The sequence below is a fragment of the Malus sylvestris genome, chromosome 10, assembly GCF_916048215.2.
Source record: "Malus sylvestris chromosome 10, drMalSylv7.2, whole genome shotgun sequence".
NCBI lineage: Eukaryota > Viridiplantae > Streptophyta > Magnoliopsida > Rosales > Rosaceae > Malus > Malus sylvestris.
Genome location: NC_062269.1, coordinates 35,555,487 through 35,579,182, shown reverse-complemented (window position 1 = coordinate 35,579,182; position 23,696 = coordinate 35,555,487). Strand labels below are relative to the sequence as shown.

The following is a 23,696-nucleotide window of genomic DNA, read 5'->3' as shown; positions in this document are numbered from 1 at the left end:
TTTTTGCAATTTTTGGCATATGCGATCTCAAAGTATATACAAAGAAGTTTGACGGTTGGATCGTTGAAACTAGTTTCGCAAAATGCGTATCTCATCAAAACAATATATTCTCTAACATTTGAGAGTTTATTAATATTTTCATTACGTATAACATAAGATTTTGTGGTATCCACTTGTGTAAATATTTTAAATTGAAGATCAAATTCATTCATTGTATTTATATAGGGTCAAGGAGTGTAGCTGTAATAAATCATCAAAATCGGAGTTAAAATAACCGTTAAATCGTGATTTTTCATTTATAACCGTCGAAAAGTTTTGTCCCGTTACTTGATCCCTGAATGTTTGTTTTTTGCAATTTTTGGCATATGCGATCTCAAAGCATATACAAAGAAGTTTGACGGTTGGATCGTTGAAACTAGTTTCACAAAATGTGTATCTCATCAAAACAATATATTCACTAACACTTATGAGTTTATTAATATTTTCATTAAGTATAACATAAGATTTTGTGGTATCCAATAGTGTAAATATTTTAAATTGAAGATCAAATTCATTCATTGTATTCATATAGGGTCAAGGAGTGTAGCTGTAAAAAATTATCAAAATCGGAGTTAAAATAACCGTTAAATCGTGATTTTTTGTTTATAACCGTCAAAACGTTTTGTCATGTTACTCTATCTCTGAATGTTTGTTTTTTGCAATTTTTGGTGTATGCGATCTCGAAGTATATACAAACATGTTTGACGGTTGGATCGTTGAAACTAGTTTCGTAGAATGCGTATCCCATCAAAACAATAGATTCACTAACACTTAAGAGTTTATTCATAATTTCATCAAGTATAACAGTGTAAATATTTTAAATTGAAGATCGAATTCATTCATTGTATTCATATAGGGTCAAGGAGTGTAAATGTAAAAAATCATCAAAATCAGAATTAAAAATAATCGTGAAATTGTGATTTTTCGTTTATAACCGTCGAAATTTTTTGTCCCGTTACTTGATTTCCAAATGTTTGTTTTTTGCAATTTTCGGCGTATGCGATCTCGAAGCATATACAAACAAGTTTGACGGTTGGATCGTTGAAACTAGTTTCGTAAAATGTGTATCTCATCAAAACAATAAATTCACTAACACTTAAAAGTTTATTCATATTTTCATTAAATATAACATAAAATTTTGTGGTATCCACTAGTGTAAATATTTTAAATTGAAGATCGAATTCATTCATATAGGGTCAAGGAGTGTAGCTGTAAAAAATTATCAAAATTGGAGTTAAAATAACCGTTAAATCGTGATTTTTCGTTTATAACCGTCGAAAGGTTTTGTGTCGTTACTTGATCTCTGAATGTTTGTTTTTTGCAATTTTTGGCGTATGCGATCTCGAAGTATATACAAACATGTTTGACGGTTGGATCGTTGAAACTAGTTTCGTAGAATGCGTATCCCATCAAAACAATAGATTCACTAACATTTAAGAGTTTATTCATACTTTCATCAAGTATAACATAAGATTTTGTGGTATCCACTAGTGTAAATATTTTAAATTGAAGATCGAATTCATTCATTGTATTCATATAGGGTCAAGGAGTGTAGCTGTAAAAAATCATCAAAATCGAAGTTAAAATAACCGTTAAATCGTGATTTTTTGTTTATAACCGTCGAAAAGTTTTGTCTCGTTACTTGATTTGTGAATGTTTGTTTTTTGTAATTTTTTGCTGATGCGATCTCGAAGCATATACCGACAAGTTTGACGGTTGAATCATTGAAATTAATTTCGTATAATTCGTATCTCATGAAGTTCAATGGTGTGTGTGTGTGTGTGTATATATTTATTTATTTATTAAGTAGATTTAAATCTATTTATTTTGTATGTATAATTATTATAGTTTTTAGGGGTATAAAATTTAATTTAAAATTTAAAATATATATATATATATATATATATATATATATATATAAATATAACTATTATAGTTAATATTTTGGGGGTATAATTATTATAGTATATATAATTATTATAATTATTATAGTTAATTTAATATATATATATATATATAATTATTATAGTTTTTAGGCGTATAAAATTGTTAAATTAATATATATAGTAATTATAGTTTTTTTTTTAGGGTTATAAAATTATTAAATTAATATTCTGCTTATCGTGTATCGTGTTACCCACGTGTATACCCGAAACACCCCGTTATCTTAACAAGTGCTTATCGGGTTACCCGATAACGACCCGTTTCGTTATCGTGTCGACCCGAACACCTGTTAATTTCTTGTCGTGTCGTGTCGTGTCGTGTCGGGTTATTGGGTCGTGTCAGGAATTGCCAGGCCTAAGAGAGAGAGAGTTAAGATGGTATTGATAAAGGGACACAGGTGTGAGGTTTAGAAAAAAAAAATACTAAAACTTATTCGTACAAAATTACTTTAATGCCTACATTGTTGTCTTTTCTAATACTTTCTTTTAGTTTTGTATTTAAGGTTATAGTAGCAATTTTGTTAGTTTTTGATTGACAAACAGTGTTTAATAAAATGTAGTTTAGATAAATTAGAACTAGTAGAGAGCACACACTTTGTGTGTGTGAACAATTTCTCTTAATAAGTGCATATTTTTTTTAATATTACATCATTACTGTTTTGTCCTCCTTATGTAAATATTATGTATCAAAAGTGAGGGTAAAATATGAAAAAATAAGTATATAAAGAGGGTAAAATAGGAAAACAGGGATATGGTTGTCATTTTGTCAAAATGTACAAAATTACTATTTTGTCATTCTCATGTCAATATTGTGTATTAAAAAATGAGGGCAAAATTGGAAAAAGTGGAGGAAAAAAAGTTGACAAGGGCTTTTCTCTTAATAATAGTATAGATTAACAGTTAAAATATTCGGTGTACCACCCAAGAAAGCCGTAGTCCTCCTTGCTTGGCTGCACGCTTTCACATATATCTCATCTTTTTTTATGCTTCATATTGTAGAAATCTATCCCTTTGTAATATAGGAAACCCTCATGCTATTTTTGGGTGAGGAACTTCCAAATCTCACATGTTGTGTGTCTTGTCTCATTGGACTACTTCTAAAAGGGTTAAAAAAAAGTGCTTTTAACATTGTTTGACATAAAAAATAAAAAGTAGTTACGGATCCAAAAATGCTTTCTAGAGAAGCACTCAGCATATGCTTCTTCAAGAATCATTTTCAAATGCGTTCCAGGAAACACTTTGAGATTTTAATAAAAAATGTCATGCTCTTCAAATAAAATCGCTTTGTTTCCTATATAAACAATCCCAAACGAGACCTTAGTTCGTTGCAGCTTTTAGGTTTTTGAGCTTCTGGCCAATTCTAGTAATAAAAATAAGTAAACGTACATGGAGAGGCTGGTATTAATAGGGAATTATGGACACTAAAGAAAAGTTCATCTCTGAGTTTCTTTACCGCTGATTTCAAAGGGCTAGAAATTGGAAACAAGTTAGAACAAGTGTCCTACAGTTGATCCCTAATTTCAGTAAATGAAAATGCTATTGGTTGGAGTTTACAATAATACATGAAAAATTTACATGTCGTAGGTACGCAAAAATAAGCGTCGCTTAACTCCAACCATATGCCTTGTCACTAAACCTCTATACGAGCACAAAACATCGAGACAAAGCTCACTAAAACCTTGGAAGTAGACAACGATTTCGACATATATGAGTAGCATATCAAGTGTTCACTATTCTATAGAGCAACAAACACATTTTGGCCATGACCTCGACACACGCCGACTCATAAATCAATCATTTATCGTAGCCTAATTGTCAAGCTCAACCTCCTTTCCTCTAATCTACATGATTATATGGTGCCTGGACACAAGAAATTATACTTACGAATGCAATTAAACTACAAATTACAGTATTCCCCTACCATTTTCCTTTCTTTTGCAGTGTTGTAAGTTCTCGCTTTCAATTTCCTTCCAGCTGGATAATAACTTGTACACTTTGCTTGTTATCTTCGTGGTGGTTTGTGTTGATGTAGTGGGGGTCTAGTAGATTGCCGTGAAGGCTGAGAGCCTCCTGAGACACCCAACTGGTTGGGCACACGTTGGGGAGAGGTTTCCTGAATTGGGGGGTTCGAAGGATCAGGTGTGTCTGGAAAAGGCAAACCAAATGGAGGTATGAGACTGCAAATACAATGTAGAACTAGGAAGACGATACTGAGGAACTCGATTGCAACAAGCACATACCAAATAATGATTTAACAGATGGCCGCTTTGGCCTGGTATTCTTTTTCTTCAACTCAGCTGCATCAGAGCGCATTTAATGGTCAGTGAGCTCTAGTGTTATATCGACCGAATAGTTCATCCCTAACCCCAACACAAATAAAAAGTTCTACCAATTGACATATATATTGGTTTTTCCTATTTATACACATATTCCCTAATTCTTATTAATAGCTTCCCTTTTTATCTAACCATTTAATAGGTCATACTTACCAATGCCAGGCATATGATGCTCATCAACAATTTCATAATTCTTGTAGGTATAGCCAACGAAATTCGTATCCATGGAAGAAAGCATCTGGAATGAATGAAAGTACATGATTATTGATTAATCAGTCGACACATAAAATCAACCGGATGACAGCAAGACTTACTAACACTAGCACAGAAACAACAAAGACCACGCATGAAGAAAGTAAGTTACCAGCGTCTGAAACCAGAAGAAACCCAAACTAACCATAACCCTTCCAGAAGAATTAGGTATAACCCTTTAGAAATTTATACAATAAAATTTGATTTTCCAAATTTCTGATATTCATTATAACTAGTATATTTCATAAGATAGAATGATTTGTATAAACCTAATGAATGTGTGTGTGTATAGTAAGTGATTGAAGATTAGGGTAACCCCTAGCATATCTTGATAAGATACCATGACTTGTATAAACTTAATGAATTATGTTAAACAAGCCAACGCAATGTGTGTGTGTGTAGTAAATTGATTGAAGATCCCAATCATGAACATATGAGAAGTGAAACTGAAGTATTAAATATTATTTTATGAATAAAGACCCGAAAACTGCATTAACACCCCAAAAAGGTGATGACAACTAGTATTGAAATGTCATGAAGTGATCTAACTGTTACTCAGTACTACCCACCATTACTCTGAATCTCAACACTAGCAATCAAGTGAAGAAAGAACAATGCATATTTGCTAGACCAGTGTATATTCAATATTTGATGATATCTGCCTGCAAACTTTTTCCGCAAGGCATATGATTTAATTTACTTTTCCTCACACAACAGTTCCATTTTTACTGAGTATTCACATTAACTTCCTAGACAACCAAACTAAGTGCAATCTATATTCTTCCTTTAATTTTAAGAAAACTATCAAATCCTGTTTTGCAGTACTCCTGCTAAAGCTAACTTGCAGGCTCCCTATACAGATGCAAACTCAAGTAAACTTCGATACTTGCCTTTCTCCACGGACCAGATTTTGTCGAAGTCTCTACTGGAGCCCCCAACTGCAACCATGAAAAGAAAACGGAATTCAAGATAATGGTGAGCTAGATAAGGAAAGATGGGAAACCGTCAACACTTGGATAGGTATCATTATTTTCCTCACCTCATCAAACTTCTCAAAGTTTTGAGTGTCTAACTCATTGTTAACCTCTGGTATGAAAGCCGCTTCCATCTGATATAATCTATCCCATTGTAACCCATCAAACCATGGGTGAGCCTATCATAAGGAAACACATTTCAACTCTTTTTTTACTTAACCAAGTAAAACATCAGTCAACCAATAATGAGAAAGAGAGGGAATCTGTGAAGCGTGCTAACTTTTATTTCATGAGCTCCTTGCGTCCCAAGCCTCTGCTCGACATTGCAGAGGAGCTTGCAAATGAGATCCTTAGCTTCAGGAGAGAGCTTTGCTTCTTCTGGGAATTTCAGATGAGTTCTCCAGTTAACAATCTGCATGGCATAACTAACGATTTGTTTGATAAGAATATACAAATAAGATGTCAGCAGGAGATTCCTCAATTAGTACTGCTTTCAAAATAACTATAGTTCCAGAAAATAAGGATACAACAGGACTCCATTTCTTAAATCTGCATTGTTAAACCTATTCAGAAATCTGAATGTTGCATATTACAAAAGTCAAACAGAAAAAATCAAAATTCAGTTTGCCTTTCTGCATGTTGACATTGGTTCTTCGGAATAGAAAGGTGGAAATCCTACAAGCATCTCATACATGATTGCACCAAGAGACCACCTGATATAGAAATTCCGTTACAAATGCTATATCACTCTCACATGTCCCAAGGTGAAAAATGTCCGGAAAAAGTGAACTAACCAGTCACATTCCATTCCATATCCTTTCTTCAGCAATACTTCCGGAGCAATGTAATCTGGAGTTCCAACTGTTGAATAAGCCTAAATGACATATGAAAGGGCCATTTTATGTAAATATTTGAAGATTTGTTACAAAACACTTGAAGAGAAAGCAGAATCTAATTACTGTACAAGAGGAATTAACAAGAAGTTCATGTCTGAAGTATACATTGTAAGCAACAGAGCATAGCTAGAAAAAAATAATACTTTTCCCTCAAAGATAACATTATTCCTGTTGTGCATCCCGTTTTATGTAATATCCATGAGTGTCATGCCAATCTATGATGACTATGAGGCACCAGTTTAAGTAATTCCTAGATGGTATATTTCTTTTTCCTTGCTTCCTTGTTGAGTAGGAATCTGAATGGGTGCATAATCTAGCACAGGAACATAGAAACACTCTAACCGGACCAAAAGCTGAGTAAACCCAGAAAAGATACAGAACATACCAGCATTCGCCTGTTCTTTTGCCAGTGCAATAACTTTTCCTGCTGGGTCCGTTTTGGTGTTGTGGGAAGGTTAGAATGCTTATGACTCGCTGAAAGGGAATTTGAATTCCTTCCAACCCCGTTGTCATTCTCACTAAGATCTGGAAAGCTATTAGAGCCCAAAGGCTTACACAACCCAAAATCTGAAAGCTTCATGTGGCCGTGAGAGTCGAGCAATAAATTATCAGGCTTAATATCCCTACAAAAAATATTAAAATTCAGACTCACACGACATTTGAGGTGAACATCTGAGAAGCAAATAAGATAAACACAGTTCTGCAACAAATAAAGCCAGCCAAAAGAAGTTTGATTAAACTTTGCATAAGGTTGCATGGCTTAAGGTTCAGATTAGTTATACCATAATAAGTGAAAATATTACCTGTGGATGTAGTTGTGCTTGTGAATAGATTCAATGGCAAGGACCGTCTCTCCAACATAAAACCTGGCTTCGTCTTCAGTCAAGATATCTTTGCGCATTAGTAATGTCATCATATCACCCCCCGGAAGATACTCCATTATAAGATACAAAAATTCTTCGTCTTGAAAGGAGCAGTAGAGCTTAACGATGTAAGCACTATCAACCTCAGCAAGAAGATTTCTTTCAGCTTTAACATGTTCCACCTTCCATGCAAGAAAAGATGTATGAATAAATATGAACTTATCAATATATAAGTAAATAAAAGCAAGCACATTTCTTCCAAGTTACTTTCTTTTCGCGCGGGCAAGTTCATTTCCAACAATTCAGATAGAACTCATAGTTCTTCAGCAAGACTTTATCAAATCTACAATAAAGTCAGTTGCGATTACTGGCAGTAAAACAGTACCTGGCCTCTCCGGAGCATCTCCGATTTCTTAAGCTTTTTCATGGCATATACATGCCCAGTAGTTTTTTCTCTACAAATTCTGACCTGCATTTTCGCAATACATACAATATAAAGCCAATGCATTCGACTTAAACAAAAAGCCGATTGACAACAAAGTATAATGATAACCTCTCCGAATGCACCCCTTCCGATAATTGTCAAAAGCTGAAAGTCATCAACCCCCATTTTATGCCTCTGAAGGTGCATATACTCCGTCTCCTTCTGCTCCAAATACTTCAACACATTCATCTGATCCTCCTGCGAAACGTCCGCATCCGCCAGCCGCCTTTCGAGCATCCACCGCCTGCAATTCCACACACAATAACACCAGATTGGACCCCAAATTCAACACAATCAATCAACCAGCTTCAATTCAAAAAAAACGTTGCCCAATTTGACAAGTCATAGCTAGTCAACTCACCTCTCCTTCCTATCCTCCAAGGACTTCATTTGCGCCTTGTAATGGTTCTCAATGTACTGTTTGGCCGCCTCCACCTTCTGTTTCGTCACGCTTGACGGCGCCTCATCGGAAGCAGAATTCTGCTGCTCGTCTTTCGAATTCTCCGCCGCCGCCTTCTTCTTCACCCTCGGCTGGAACTTCTGAAGCCAACTCCTCGCAGAATCCATGGCTGAAAATTTACAGTCCTTCTCCTCCCTGCAGTTCAATCCAATCCAATCCAACTCAATTTCCCCAAAAAAAAAACGAAAAAATGGAATTAAAAAAAAATCGTAAACGATTAATAATTCGTTATCAATTGCGAATTAGAATACTAACTGATTGCAGAGAAGAAGATCGTGAGATTTCACGTGGGAAGTAACTGAATCAACGAGAAAAGCATATGAGTTTCTCTACTGCCTCCTTTTCTTACTTTAACCCAGAAGACTCAGGAAGAAAAACAAAGATTAATTAATTAATTAATTTCGTTTTTAAAACGAATTAATTAGTGATAGGTTGTCCGAAATTACAAAACAATCCTTGCGTTGGAAGGCTGGAGGAAAAGGAGCGGTCTATTAAGGGAGGGTATTATGGGGGAAGTGCGGAGATTTGCGATGTTAATTAGGAGTCGTGGGACTCACGATGACGTGGACAGGGGGGGATTGCGTTCTTGTTAAGGTGGTCCTTCCAGCCGGCTAGGGAAAGGAAAAGTGACCGGCAGTTGGGTTCGGGACCGACACGTGTCGGCGAACTTGATGGCTCGAAGTTTATGGGCATAAGGGCGCGCGAACTTTGGTTTGACGCGTTTTTGAGCATCCCTGAATCCTGGCCGTACACGTCAGCGGAGTTGTGGTTGCTGGGTAACCTGGGTCGATATTGGCGTTTGAAAACGCGTGGGAAACTAAACCATGGTCAAGAACTTAATCAATTTCTCTCTTTTTCAATGAAGTAGGTGAAATTTTGTTGAGAAAGGTTCCACCAAAAAATTGTGCTTTAGACAACCAAAAGGACAATTTCACTTTGATCATGTAGTTTATTCCAAGTTTCATTTTAGTTTTTTTTTTTTTTAACTTTAACGAAAAGCTCTAGGTACTGTTCACTTTAACGAAAAACCACATTTTTAGACTAAAAAGTCAATTATGGTACTATTTACTTTACCTTTTATTTTGTCCTTATCGTTAAAACTCAAAGTTTTCAAATCTTTTTCATTACTTTTCCTTTTCTTTTTTTTTTGGTAACAAAAAGTTTAGGTTGAGATTAGTTATTTTCATAATCAGCGTTAAGGCATATTTACAATCTCAAGTTGGATGGACTTACATATGACACCTAGCTGCTAGCTGCCACTTGTATGGATTTATGTAAGAATTTACAGATTGCACACAAAAAAAAATTACTAGCAGTAAAGTTCGAACTTGGATTGGGGGTTAACCACCAGCATGCCCTTACCAATTGAGCCAACCATCGTTGGCTAATTATGTCAAATTTAATGTTGTATAAGCCTCAAACATGTTTTTCGTGTCAATTCAATCATATGAACATGTAAACATAAGGTATTAAAAAGATAAGAGATTGACCTATTTTATAAGGATTGAAATAACTGTTTGCATGAGGAGCGAGTGGTGGTTCCATCAAGAAAAATGACATAAAGTGCAACGCTATGTACAGATTTAAAATGAACATATGAGACTTGGGGCTTAAATTACAAGGTTTGATAAGTTTATTAAACTATTGAAATTGATACAACTGAAACGACAAGAACTAAATTGACACTTGAATTAAAAAATTACAGCGATCAAACCAAAATGATAAAAAAGGGAAAGTTATAAAACAATTTGCACCAGCCGGGAATCGAACCCGGGTCTGTACCGTGGCAGGGTACTATTCTACCACTAGACCACTGGTGCTTTGCTGGAAGAATTGATTCTTTTAGTTTAATATCGAAGACACCCCCCCTTTTTTTCCTAGTCTCTCTTTTGCTCCAAAATATACGGCTTCAAATTCTCTAAGGTTTTATTTTGCTTTTACTTTTGTTTAATTATTCACTTGTAACAACCAGTTTGCTAGTTAACTGGTCCTCAATCTACAAACAATTCATTCACAAAGCACTAATACAAGTTGACGACAGTCATGCACCATTCATATCCGTCTTCTCAAAGACATCCCTCTTTGTTTGGAAAACTCGCGGCATAAGGCCTACATAAGGCCATCTCCAACCGATAGCTAGCCAGATGGCTCGTTTTAGCCCTCTGGTCCTCCAAGATATTAATATTTTAATGAACAGTACAGGGCCATATTTGCCTCCATCTCCAACCGAGGGCCAAATGGCTCATTTTAGCCATGTCACAAAAAACCGTCTCCAACCGAGGGCCAAATGGCCAAACATAATTTATTATTTAAATTTAAAAACTACAACAACTTAAATTCAAAAACTACAACTTATATTTAAAAACCACGACTTAAATTTAAAAAGGACGAATTAAATTTAAAAACTACAAATAAAATTTAAAAACAACATTAACTTGAATTTAAAAACTACAACAACTAAAATTCAAATCCAACGGCTAAGTGACGTCAGCTAGTCGTTGGTAGCTAAAATAAAACAAATTTTGTGAAATAGAAGTTATAGGAAAAAATGGAATTTAAAAAAAATATGAAACAAATTTTGTAAAATAAAAGTTATAGGAAAAAAATAGAATTTAAAAAAAAATATGAAAAATATAAGTTATAGGAAAAATTTTGTAAATAAAAAAAATAATAAAACTGTAAAAAAAAATTTCAAATGCAACGACTAGCTAACATCAGCTAGCCATTAATCGACAGGAAATATGATTTTTCTGGCCAACCCTATAGCCCTCTCAAATTCCATAGCCCCCTGTCTAGCCCTTGGTTAGAGACGGTTTTCGGGCTATTTTCGACCCTCTGGCTATCTGGACCTTTCAGTTCCTCTCCGATTCCGTGGGGCCCTATCAGATTCCATAGCCCTCTGGCCTAGCCCTCGGTTAGAGACGATTTTCGGGCTATTTTCGACCTTCTGGCCCTCTGACCCTTTGGTTGGAGATGGCCTAACCCATAACCATTTGATTAGGTCCTAACAATAATATAATTGCGTAGAACAGGCTATAAGTTTCAACTTTCACACTGATTTGACAAGCTACAGATACCCTAGACACCTAAGGCCATCTCCAATCGAATGAGGGCCAGAGGGTTCGTTTTAGCCCTATGGCCCTTCGAAAAATTAATATTTTAATGAACAGTGCAGTGCCATATTTCTTAGGCCATCTCCAACCGAAGGTCCAGAAGGTCGAAAATAGCCTAAAAATTGTCTCCAACCGAGGGCTAGGCCAGAGGGCTGTGGAATTTGAAAGGGCCCCATAGAATTGGAAAGGGCTGGAAGGTTGGCCATAAAAAATGGAAATCATCTCGGTTAAAACCAACAAAAATGCTTTGATTTTTTTTATAACAATTTTATTATTATTTTTTATTTACAAAATTTTTCCTATAACTTCTATTTTTTTCCTATAACTTTTATTTTACAAAATTTGGTTCATATATATTTTTTTTAAATTCCATTTTTTCCAATAACTTCTATTTCACAAAATTTGTTTCATTTTATTTTTAATTCTATTTTTTTCCTATAACTTCTATTTCACAAAATTTGTTTCATATTTTTTTTAATTCTATTTTTTTTCCTATAACTTCCTAAGCCATTATACAACATTAAATTAAATTAAGTAACACGAAACAACATTAAATAACATTAACCAACATAAAAATTATACAACATAAAAAAAAAAATTTAACAACATGAAACTTAAACAACATTTAAGTTGTAGTTTTTAAATAATAAATTATGTTTGGCCCTTTGGTCCTCGGTTGGAGACGGTTTTTTGTGACACGGCTAAATCGAGTCGTTTGGCCCTTTGGCCCTCGGTTGGAGACAGATGCAAATATAGTCATGTACTGTTTATTAAAATATTAATATCTTGGAGGGCCAAAGGGCTAATACGAGCCCTTTGGCCAACCCTCGGTTGGAGATGGTCTCCAACCAAGGGCCAAAGGGCCATAGGGCCAAACATAATTTATTATTTAAATTTAAAAATTACAACAACTTAAATTTAAAAACTACAAATTAAATTTAAAAATTACAACAACAACTTAAATTTATAGGAAAAATTATTTTTTAAAATGTTGTTTAAGTTTCATGTTGTTAAATATTTTTTTATGTTGTTTAATGTTATTTAACATTGTTTAATGTTACTTAATGTTGTTTAATGGCTTAGGAAGTTATAGGAAGAAAAAAAATAGAATTTTTAATTTTTTTTTATTTTGTAGAAAAAAAATTCAAGTATAACGGCTAGCTGACGTCAGCTAGCTGTTGCATTCAAATTTGTGGCCCGCCCTGGGCTTGGCTAGGTTGAGTCAGCCGGTTGGCCTTTTGGCCATTTTTTGTCCCGTGGGGTCTACGAGCCATTTGGCCTAGCCCTCGGTTCGAGACGGTTTTCAAGCTATTTTCGGCCCTCTAGACCCTTCAGTTGGAGATGGCCTAACTGCACCAAGATCATATCTTATCGAGATTGCTAAAAACACTTTTTAACATTTAAAAGAATCGAGATTGTTTCTTAAATGGCTAAAAACACTTATTAACATTTAAAATAACTTTTAACTGCGTTTTGCGCAATAAATTAGGAGATTTATTCTTCTCTAGCAACCTTTCGACAAGTCCTTCCCCCACGTTGATTCCAATCAATTAAATTAACATAATTTACTAGAATTTACGTTGGTGTTCTTGAGCTGATGAACACTGGATTGCGGATTGAAATAATAAGTAAAAAAAAAACCTAAAACCATATCTTCCTCCCATGCAGGGTCGCAGCCAACCCCTTCCTCCATCACCACCACACCTCTCTCTCTCTCTCTTTTTGTGAGCCACGCGACATTTACATAAGCAGATAATGAAGAAACTAACAAAAATTGAGACAAAAAAAAGTATTATAGATATCAAACAAAGAATGAACGGTATGATATGGAATTGGCATATATGTTATTATTGCCAAACATGTGAACTAGAACCTGTACATCACATACCAACTTCATTTTTATATTTGTCAACTAATCAAGTCTTGCTATGAAGATATTAAAAAAAAAAAAACATTCAAAACTACTTCATCTATGATGAATGAGAGGGTGGCAATGGATAAGGAATAAAGACATTGTTACCAATAGTATGTTGTGGAATTGTAACCTAAAACATGTCAATGATTAAACTAAATTATATGCAAATATATTAAACACAGAGGCATTATAAAGTAAATAAATAAGTTTAGGTACCTGATTAGACTTCTTTTTTCTTGGTAAGGTTTTTTCCAAAGCACTCTTAATTCTTCATTTCCGTCGATGAGACGCCACTTTCTCTTCGAATACTAAACCCTATATTCCACCATGCTTGTTGTAGGAATCACATGCTGCTTGTTCGGTATCAAACTTCATATTTTCTGTAGGTTTCAATTTCAAAGTATCTTCTACGTCATCATTTGGTTTATCCATTATATCATTCACTATCAAATTTTATCACAAAATTAAACCAATATTTAGAAAACTTGAGCAAAAGCATAAATTTTCAATAACGACAAAATAACAAAGGTTCAGTATTTTAGTTCAACAACTCACTTGTTGAATTTCTACAGAGGCAAGCCACTATCTAATTGCAAAATTTTCATAACGAAAAAAAAATACAATAATGGAAGACTCTTTCGTTATTGAAAATGAGTGACAATGGATGATCGACCAAGGCTCTTTTTCTTCAGAATTTATGGGGAAAGGAGACCAGTAAGAGGTGGAAGATCGGCTTCAGAAGCAAAGAAAAGTCGATGAAGGAGTGAAAAAGGCGTTGAACTTTTACCTTGATCTGCGTGAAATTCTTTTACAAGTTAAAATGGTTTATGTGGAATCCGTCCCACACCGGAATTATAATTTAAATATCATAATCTCACCTCAACTAACATCGACACATTTTGTGATAAAATTTCATATCTGACGGATTAAGCAGATGATAATTATCAAGTTAGGAACAATATCGATGTTAGAAGTTGATCATTGGTCTGTCTCTCTGATAATTTTACAATTCCTTGATCACAGGATGAAACTGAATGATCAAGATGTTTTGATCCGTTGGCTCTAAAAGGTAAGATTCAAAGATGATCTCAATCCGAAGAGACGAGCACATGGGCAGAGGCAGTTGAAAGCTTATTTAGGCCTCTCATATTGACTAGTCTAATAAGGCCACTTAAGAAGTGTTTCGTCCCACTTTATCCTGTTGGCTAAATAGTCCAATCCTAGTTCTAGTTGAGTCAATCAAACAGGCCTTGGTGATCATTATACAGACAACCGTTATGTGGCCGCCACCCCATGATACGATATGATTTTCTGCGTAATTGGGGAGGGGATGGAAAATATGGAACGATATAATGATGATGATGGAACTCCTATCAGTACTTGACTATCTGAGACGTCGACATGACTAAAGTTGGAGATGAATTGGGACCAAAATCGTGTCCTATATTGTAGAAAAGAAAACAGAAATCTTTTCTCGACCACTAGTTTGTCAAGATAGGAAATGAGGTCTTAGTCCTCCTTATATTAATCAACTATACATATGTGGATGGAAAAATTCGTCTCCACCGTAAGGTGTAATCCAATGGCGAAAAAAGTTACGGAATAACCTAATTAATAATTCGTTTTGTTAAATACTCTTATTCATCAAATCGTATATGCTATTAAACGGATGTGGACGTGTCTAATTCAGGTTTTGAGTAAGGAAAATGATTGCCACTGATTGCCAAACCCTACATTTTGTTTCTCTGACTTTAGATTAATTAAATCAAAGAAAGAACCAAACGGACATGAAATTGATATGATTGTGTGTGTAGAGAAAAAATAGGCGTGTGAATTTTCTTTTGCCTTAAGCCTACCATTTGATGCATATTTAGTTATAAATAGTTTTACTCTCTTATTGTGGATAAGAAGTTTTATGTTCATTTCTTATAAATGACAAATTTGATACTAATTTATACTATCATTTTATAACTTAACCCAAATATTTTACCTTATCATTTTTATCCAAAGCGATAGCGATATTTCTTGATAGATCAAAACATGATTACAAAAAGAATGTCAAACTGGGTGAATTTCTCCCATGACCAAATCTTTGATCTAGAAATTAAAGTAAACAAAACCTACATCACAACCACAAACAACACAGTGCACAAGAACCAGTGGAACAAATCTACCACAATAGATCAGTGGTGATAGATCTGTGACCAATGAACACACAAAGCCATCAGAAAAGTGAGGCTACACAACCACTATGTGGCACAAATATACTCAAACAACTAAGCTGAGAAGGAAACCACCGACGACTCATCTATACAGAGAACAACATGACAGCTCGTTATGACCATCAATGTGCTCGAAACAAGGACCGGTACGCTATATGTTATTATACAAGTAGAGAGAAGTTTTATTATCAAGTGTCATTCTACTTATACAATGACATATGAGATGTTGCAATCACAATGACGCATAATTCTTTTTTATCATTAATAAATGGAAGTTGTAACGAAGCACTTCCGGTACTGTTCATTTTTAACGAGAATTAACATTTTAACTTTAAAAAATTACTCATGGTACTATTTACTTACAATACATTTTTGTCATTTTATTAAAACTAAAATTTTTCAAGATCTTTTTATTAGTTTTACTTTAATAAATTACACAAGGGTGAACAATCTACACGCATTGTCAAGAATCCATCATTATCTTAATAATGTCATACATCCCATATCATAATCTCTTAATTTGTTTCTAGCTATTTTGTTCGTAAGTAAATTAATTTTGGCTGATTAACAGCAAACTACAAATTAAGGAGAAAATAAAACTGCAGTCTATGATAATTGGAGAACTGATATTAAAGTTTTCTTCTTCAATTTCGGTTGCTTCTAATTAAGAAAGAAAAGGTTAACAACTTAGTAACACAACACATCAAAATCCATTGGATATTCATATCATGATGCACCTAACTACATAAATATAATTCATTACTTAATTAATTACAAGCTTAATCAGATTAGCACAGACAAAGGCATCATAGAGCACCTAGCAGCAGCAGCAGATGAAGTAACAGCAGCACCATACCCATAATCTGAACCAAAAGTACCATGTTGCCCCTGCTGCTGCTCCACATCATCTTGCCCTTCCGGCTGTTGTGATGGACCTACTTTCTTTCTCTTCTTCTTCTCATAAGCAATTCCCCTGGCCTTGGCCTGGCTGTCCCTGACCTCCTTCAGGTACAGCCTCACTGCTCGTGCCCCAAACGGGTTGGTCTCGGGCTGCCCGCCGTTCTCCTCAAACGCTGCCCGAAGCCTTCCAATGATTGCGTCGAGGCTGCCCCAGGCCTGCCGCAGCGGGCACGGACAGGGTGCAGGAGGGTTAGGGTGCCCGTAGAAAGGGCAAGCGTCCGCATGGACCTTAGTCTTCCCGAACTGATCCAAATACCTAAGGAACTCCAGCACGTGGGCCCCGCTGCAGCGGGACAGGTTCAGCGGCGGGCGGTGGTTCTTGAGGTACTGCCCAAACGTGATCCAGTCCCGCCGCTTCTGGGACTCGTACCTGCTCAGCACCGGCACCACGGCCGTTAGCGGGGACGGCTTGAATAACGGTTGGTGGCGGTAGTTGTAGGTGATAGAATTACTGTTGGTGGAGCTAGACCTACTCACTGCCGCAGCGGCGGCGGCTGCGGCTGCTGCTGACATGACACAAAAAGTTAATGGCTTTCAAAACGATTAATTGGTGCGATGGTATGAGGACAAAATGCTGTGTGAAATGTATAAGAGAAGGTAGAAGGACGTGTAGGAATATATAAAGGGTAGGGGGCCGGGGAGGAAGAGAAGGAAAGGAGAGGGGATGAGAAGAGGTGGGGGACATAATTTCAGTGAGGAGAGAGAAGATGGGGAAGGTGACAAAAGTAGGGCTCCATGCAAAAATAAAATTTACAAATTAAATGATATGTTATTAATAAAAATGAATACATTTATTAATGTTTAATTAATAATCATATCATCAACGTACATGTTATTTAGTTTACATTACTTTGTTTACAAATTTAATCTCTTAATATTAGCCAAAGATAAAACCAACTAGCGCAAACATGGTCTAATACACAAGTGTTATTATATCATTGGTTTGAATTTTTTATTTTCAAAATTTCGACTAATTTTATGATGAAGGAATTTTTTTCCTTCTTATTACCATCCATTTTCTTTTCCTCTTTTCATATATATTTTTTTTGTCTTTTTGAAAAAAATGTAAAATAATATGTTAAAGTAATTTATCTGTAATCATTTAAATACAAGAAAAAATAGAAAAAAAAAATTAGAACAAAAGAAAATTTTACTCCTTTTATCACTATACTTAATATATAATGATAAATCTCTGTAATCTCTCTAAGTGATGACAGTTTGGATGTCACTTCAGAAACGTCACGTCATGCTGTCTATAAACAAAACATCACCTTTATTACTTGCCTTTTCCCTTTCTAAATAAAAAAAAATTGTGGTCCGAAGTACCCGATAATTTGAGTGTATTCATTCTTAAATTTTGAGATATAATTTTAAAAAAAGATTCAGTTGTTGGATACCGACACTGCGGAGTCCGTTTTCTCTCCGTTCTCTCTCTTAAGGTGTGATTATGTATTCGTAATCAAAATGAGAATGTGGAATTGAATTCTGATTACGAAGTATTTCGGTATTTATTAAATATAAAGGAATAAAAAATGCAATGGGGCCCATACAAATTTTGGAATTCAATTTCTTCTATTGGTGGAATTGGATTCTTTAGATATAAGTGGTAATCCAATTCCTGATTGTTTGGGTAATCGGAAAGACACTTTTATTCCCTTTATGCCCTCACTTATTTTTTTTATTTCCAAGACTATCCTTTATAAACCCATTAAAGTATATAAAATATTTGATTTGGGACAAGGGTATTTTAGTAATCATATTGGTTTATATACTGATTCTGCTGAATTAGTAAACAATTTTATAAAATTCTATTTCGATTCTTGAACATTTAAGTAAACAGTTTCAACAGAAATCCAATTCTGACTTCTCCTCATTCAAACTTCTTCTCAATTCAATTTCTCCTCAATTTAATTTCTTCTATTTCCATTACCGTTACGTAAACGTGCCATTAATCTCTCACTCTCTCTCCCCCCTTCTCTTTCTTGTTTGAAACAGTGAAATTTTGATTACAATGAGGATTTGGATCCTCTCATGAGCTCAGCCTGCTAAATATCTGAGCAAATCACACAGACCAACATTTATAAATAAAGGATTTCTCTAAAAATTATAATAATTGTAATCGTTTGATTAAAATTCAACGGTATGTGTGATTTGCTCAAGAAGCTTAGTAGGCTGAGTTCAGGAGAGAATCCAAATCCTTGCAATGAAGATTAAAATGTGATTTGATTAGGCAGTGGACGTGACTCGTCGTGCGGCAAGATCTTTTGTAACCTAATTCTGGTGCGGCAATCGGTGCTCCCTCTCACCTCAACTGATTAACTCACATGCTTTTCAGTTCCAAATGTTAAACTGCCTATATTTGCTCACACTGCACATTTATTTTCGAAAATAGAGTAACAGTGCCTACTGTTTAAGGGCTGCTTGGGGATAGCTAAGGACAGAACGGACTCTTACTATGCACAGTTTGTGCTCCACAAAATTGGGGCAAATTTTGTATGTATTTTTTTCATCCGATGAGGTTTCTCTCATGATCTTTTTTGTAAGGATCCTAGAGATCCTTATATCATTATTGTTCATCGTATATTGTGTAATCCATTTTCGTTAGGTACTATTTGTGTTTAATTTTAAATAAAAAAAATCAAAATAATTTATGGCCTTAAGATATACGATAAACGATTAGGATATGAAGATTCCTAGGATCTTTCCAATTTGGCTCCGAATGGAATCCAAATCCTATTTCATCGTAAATCAATTATATATCTCTCGTCACGTATTTTTCTTTTATAAACATACAACAATTTGTGAGTGTTACGCTCTGAATACAGTTCGCAACATGTTGCATGCAAGATCCTCATATGCCAATTGTTTTTTCTCAAACAAGATTTTTGCTCCGTTCAATTCCTCCCGGTCTTTGATGAATTATGGGGTCTATATGTATGAATAAAAGTTAGGAATCAACTAACTTCAGCATATACACCGTTAGATTCATTAATGTGATTCCACCTATTGGAAATGGGGCGTGTTCCTAATAACGGGAGGGCTTCAGACATATTTAATTTGACCTAATTAACTTCAGCATAGTGTAAATGAATTTTGCAATATGTGAAAAATGTTTATCTCATTTCCTTATTGAATAGTAAAAGTTACTACTCCTCACATTGTATACAAATGACTACATCACTCATCAATCACTTGTATAAGTTAGGTACTACGCTCGACTTACTTGTGATACAAGTTATTTATATGCATGAATTAAATGGAGAAAATTTAGGTCATATATTTTTTTCGTGCAATTGCGAAGGGAAAATGATCATTTTCGGATTCATTCATCTTAATCCACCAAATCAGTGAATCTATGCCATTGAAATTTGATCAAACGGCTGAAGTTATTATAACCTTTAAAGTGAATCTCTGTTTATAGCCGTTAGATCAAATTTTAATTGCACCGATCCACTAATTTGGTAGATTATGAGGAATGGATTTGGAGAGGACCCCTTTCCATTGCAAAGTAAGATGAAAACAATAAAATATAGAACATATGAAATCTAATTTTTATTAAATTAGAGGGGCATAAAAATGGATAAAGAAAATGGATAAAGGAACCAAAAAAGGTTAATAGATAACGTAAAAGAAAAGGAAAAGAATCCTCTCCCTCAAAAGTATGGAGGGTAAATAGTAATCCAACATGATTATGCTTAGGGTTGGATTGACTGTGCAACCAGAGACATTTTGGGTTGCTTGTTTGGATCTTATTTATTGTATCGCACTGGGTTGGGTAAGAGGTGGGGGTGGGTGGGGGCAAAATAATGTTACATCTTGTCAAACATGTCAGATCTGATGAGAGAGTACTTTCTTTCTTTTCTGTCCACTCCTTCTGGTTGCGATTGGATCAATCATGCACACACACACACACAAAATCCTCTGTTTTACAATTTTGCCAGGTTTGGCGCTGGATTTGTGTTACTTGGGTCACCAATATCTTTAGCTGCAAATCCCTTATTTTAGTTCTGTGTTGCTCCTTTTTAAGGATGAGAATCCTCGTGTAGGAATTTGGAGCGTCAATCAATCCTGTACGTTTATTGTAAATTATATAATTAATTTTTATTAAGTACTGTTTGCGTTCAATTTAAAAAAAAAAATTTAGAATGATTTCTTATCATACGATATACGATGAATGGACATAATTGATTGATCATTCTGATTCCCACCAAGAGGATACAGATAAGATCCTAATCCCTTTTTTAAATGCTCAAACATGCCACAGCAGTCTCTCGTCCTCCTATGCTTTTTGATCGACACCTGTAACCAACGTATTTGATTGAAGCAAAGAGTAGTGTTATTTACACAATTTTTTTTTTTTTGCACACCCTCTGAGTTTCAGCGGTCGAAATCAATTGAATCAATTAATAAGTGTGGAATATAACTGTCAAAAGCAAATTACCTGCACAGGTAATTCCGTACATGTGTTTTTGCACAAACTATGGTGTAAAACTTCTTATCACACTCATATCAAATCATAATTTTGTATATTAAATATTTTACCTTACTTGATCTGCACGTATTGCTCAAGCCATAAGTTGCTCATCGAAAAAAAAATTGAATTGAAGCGGTCCAATTGTAATACGCTCTTTCAAAAACTAGGCTCCCAGTAACGGGCCCACATTTGAAGGCCATGTTTTAAAAATTGCGGAATCTCACAGGCTCCGAATCCGAATCCGAATCCGAAGCCCACTCCGTCGTCAACCATAGAACCCGATTTCACAATTGCCACTTGGAAAAGCCCTTTTTCTATTAACTTAAAACCTCTCTCCACTTATCCCCTTTTCTGTTGATTCCGATTTTCCGCATTGCAATTGCATCAAATCTTCTGCTTTTCTCAGTACAATCGTCCCCTAAAATCCCAACTAGAAGCGCCAATCGATTCTACGCAATTTGATGTATGAAATTATGATCGATTCCGCCTCCGATTATGTTAAAGTTTGTTTTTTTGATGTATTATTTGTGTAATTTTTATGCCATTTTTTGATGGTTTCAGGCGCGATTGGTGATTTATATGGCCTACGGCGATGCCCTGAATTTGTTGTTGGCGGCTGGAGTTTGGTGTGCTGCGTACGTGGCGGTAGCAGTTCTTGCTTCTTGTCGAATCTTTTACCAAGTCTGCGGCGGCTCGCTTTGATAGCTTTGCGGCGGAGCAGAGGTTTCTAGCCCAGGAGCCACTGCAATGGTGATTCTCAATTCACTGCTCTCATGACTAATCTACTGATCCCAAAATCTGATTTTTCAGTCTGGTAATTGTTGCTGGAGAGCCTTTAAGCTGCTAAGAATCTCATGTCCGCATTCTTTTCGATATAATTCGATAGGTTTTCCATGCCACTGGATTCTCAATGTTAGTTTAGTCGGATACGTGTTTCGACCTTTCATTCTGATATGGTCGATGATTGTATAATTTTAGATGAATGTGCGTAGGAGTTTCTGGGATCAGACGTGAGGTGTGGGAGTTGGGAAGCAAGGGACTTTTAGTCGTGACTGACGGAAACAAGAGGATGTGGGCGGCTTTGTTTGAACTACATTACGCTGTTGTTATGTTGTGAGTCTTGACCGAAGGCTTATCAGTTTGCAATCAGAACTTTCTGCATATATCTAGCGTAGGCGCGGATGTGTATGACCTGTGCTTTGCATCGGTGAGGGGATGACTTAGTGAAGGCATTACCCTGATACTAGGGCCTCTATGAGTTCGTACTCGTGCTTGAACAGTCAAGGTCGGGATAATTTTGTCCTCATACCAGGCAGTCCTTTGAGGCATTAGACTTCTATGCTTATTGTGCGTGTGTGTATAGTATAACGTGACTGCAGTAACTCTGATACTAGGCCGTCTATGAGTTCATATAGCCCTCATCCCTGCTTGAACAGTTAACAGCGGGATTAATTTGTCCTGATAATAGGCAGTCTTTGAGTTTGTTAGCCCTCATATCAGACAGTCCTGTGAATCATTAGACTTCTATAAAAAGGTCGTACCCAGTGCACAAGGCTCCCGCTTTATGCAGGGTCTGGGGGAGGTGAATGTCGGCTAGCCTTACCCCTATTTATGGAGAGGCTGCTCCCAAGTCTCGAACCCAATCATTAGACTTCTATGAAGCCAAAAATATTAAGCTCTTTCATTTCAGCTTGACAAAAGATGATGGATGGTACGACGGAAAATGAACAAGGGGATAAAAGTTAAATGTGTCAAATTGGGTACTAAGGAAAGATGTACCTCAACGAAATTGCATTGATCATCCAGCCAACCTTTAGGTATTGCTTTTATTTGTCAAAGCAGAGAGAAAGGTGAGTGGTTATGTTTTGGATTCGTTAAAAATACTGTGCAGGTATAGGCAAAGCTGTTATACTTGTAGTCATTCTTATATAGGGTGATAGATATCTGCTCTTTCTTTGGATTTACTAGAAATCTTTGAAGACTTGCCATTGTATCTTTAAATGTTAGCAATGTATCGCTGTCAAACAGTGATTCTTTTGGTGGCACTGCAAAGCCTACTAACGTGGGAACCTATACAAGATCCAGAACATCTTTCTTGTTTTGCATTCGAAGTCATTTTGTGCTGTGAGAAGACATTATGCAATTTGGAATGGTATCACAGATGATTAACTTTGACTTGTTCACTTCTGCAGTGTACGTTCGATTTTGTTCAAATTTGACAACTACCCACAATATGGAGAATATCAGACGTGACGATTAGGGACTTGGATACATAGGATGACGGCCAGGCCTTCAAATGTTGATTTACTTGAGACATGTAACAGTTGCAGGAACTGTTTTTGTATAAGAATGTACAAATTTGTCACAGTATACTGCAAAACCAGTTGTGAATTACGAGTGTTATAATGAAAATGAGCTCCGAGTATTGGCGAAGCAAATTGGTTTACTTTTTACTGGATTCGTAATGGTTTTGATGTCCTTGATTAAATGTCTGCGCGATTTGAAAGCTGCAATTGCAATTGATTTGATCTGTTTTAACTGTCTTTCATTCCAATGGATACGAGACCATGTGATTATCTATGTTTACTGCACTTGGTGCCAGGACTACTGCTGCTCCCATCTTGGGCATCTCTATTTCTACTGCTCGGGTTCACCGATGACCTCAGCTCATTGCTACTGCTACTACTCAAATGTCTTAGTTGCTATCTACACCTTCACCCTAAGTCACTGTCACCACACCAATGATATCCAGCAGATTGCACATC

General features: G+C 35.6%; 2 protein-coding genes, 1 long non-coding RNA gene and 1 other non-coding gene across 4 annotated transcripts; 1 reads left to right on the top strand and 3 right to left on the bottom strand.

Annotated features, from left to right (window-relative positions):
- Positions 1-3,500: 3,500 nt before the first annotated feature.
- On the bottom strand, positions 3,501-8,652 carry LOC126587949 (uncharacterized). Its single transcript, XM_050253059.1, has 14 exons — positions 8,503-8,652; positions 8,149-8,382; positions 7,857-8,031; positions 7,689-7,772; positions 7,244-7,485; positions 6,826-7,063; positions 6,339-6,418; positions 6,173-6,257; positions 5,825-5,956; positions 5,610-5,723; positions 5,461-5,508; positions 4,472-4,556; positions 4,223-4,279; positions 3,501-4,127 (listed from the first exon to the last, which is right to left on the bottom strand). Exons 2-14 carry the CDS (start codon positions 8,352-8,354, stop codon positions 3,985-3,987), a joined length of 1,689 nt encoding a protein of 562 aa, XP_050109016.1. The 5' UTR covers positions 8,355-8,382; positions 8,503-8,652; the 3' UTR covers positions 3,501-3,984.
- A 1,344-nt stretch (positions 8,653-9,996) lies between these two features.
- TRNAG-GCC (transfer RNA glycine (anticodon GCC)) lies at positions 9,997-10,067 on the bottom strand. The gene has a single exon. It is a non-coding gene; the product is annotated as a tRNA-Gly (tRNA).
- Positions 10,068-16,132: 6,065 nt separating this feature from the next.
- On the bottom strand, positions 16,133-17,094 carry LOC126587968 (protein G1-like1). The gene has a single exon (XM_050253086.1). It carries the CDS (start codon positions 16,968-16,970, stop codon positions 16,281-16,283), a length of 690 nt encoding a protein of 229 aa, XP_050109043.1. The 5' UTR covers positions 16,971-17,094; the 3' UTR covers positions 16,133-16,280.
- Positions 17,095-21,228: 4,134 nt separating this feature from the next.
- On the top strand, positions 21,229-23,377 carry LOC126587977 (uncharacterized). The gene is made up of 3 exons (XR_007611286.1): positions 21,229-21,394; positions 21,493-21,681; positions 23,124-23,377. It is a non-coding gene; the product is annotated as an uncharacterized LOC126587977 (long non-coding RNA).
- Positions 23,378-23,696: the final 319 nt, after the last annotated feature.

What these genes read in the sequence shown, in the direction of transcription:
- LOC126587949 (XM_050253059.1), bottom strand. Translation starts at nt 8,354, where the DNA reads ATGGATTCTGCGAGGAGTTGGCTTCAGAAGTTCCAGCCGAGGGTGAAG. An exon ending in TTGGAGGATAGGAAGGAGAG is followed by an intron (nt 8,032 to 8,148) that starts GTGAGTTGACTA and finishes GTGGAATTGCAG; the next exon opens with GCGGTGGATGCTCGAAAGGC. An exon ending in TATGGAATGGAATGTGACTG is followed by an intron (nt 6,258 to 6,338) that starts GTTAGTTCACTT and finishes TTTCTATATCAG; the next exon opens with GTGGTCTCTTGGTGCAATCA.
- LOC126587968 (XM_050253086.1), bottom strand. Translation starts at nt 16,970, where the DNA reads ATGTCAGCAGCAGCCGCAGCCGCCGCCGCTGCGGCAGTGAGTAGGTCT.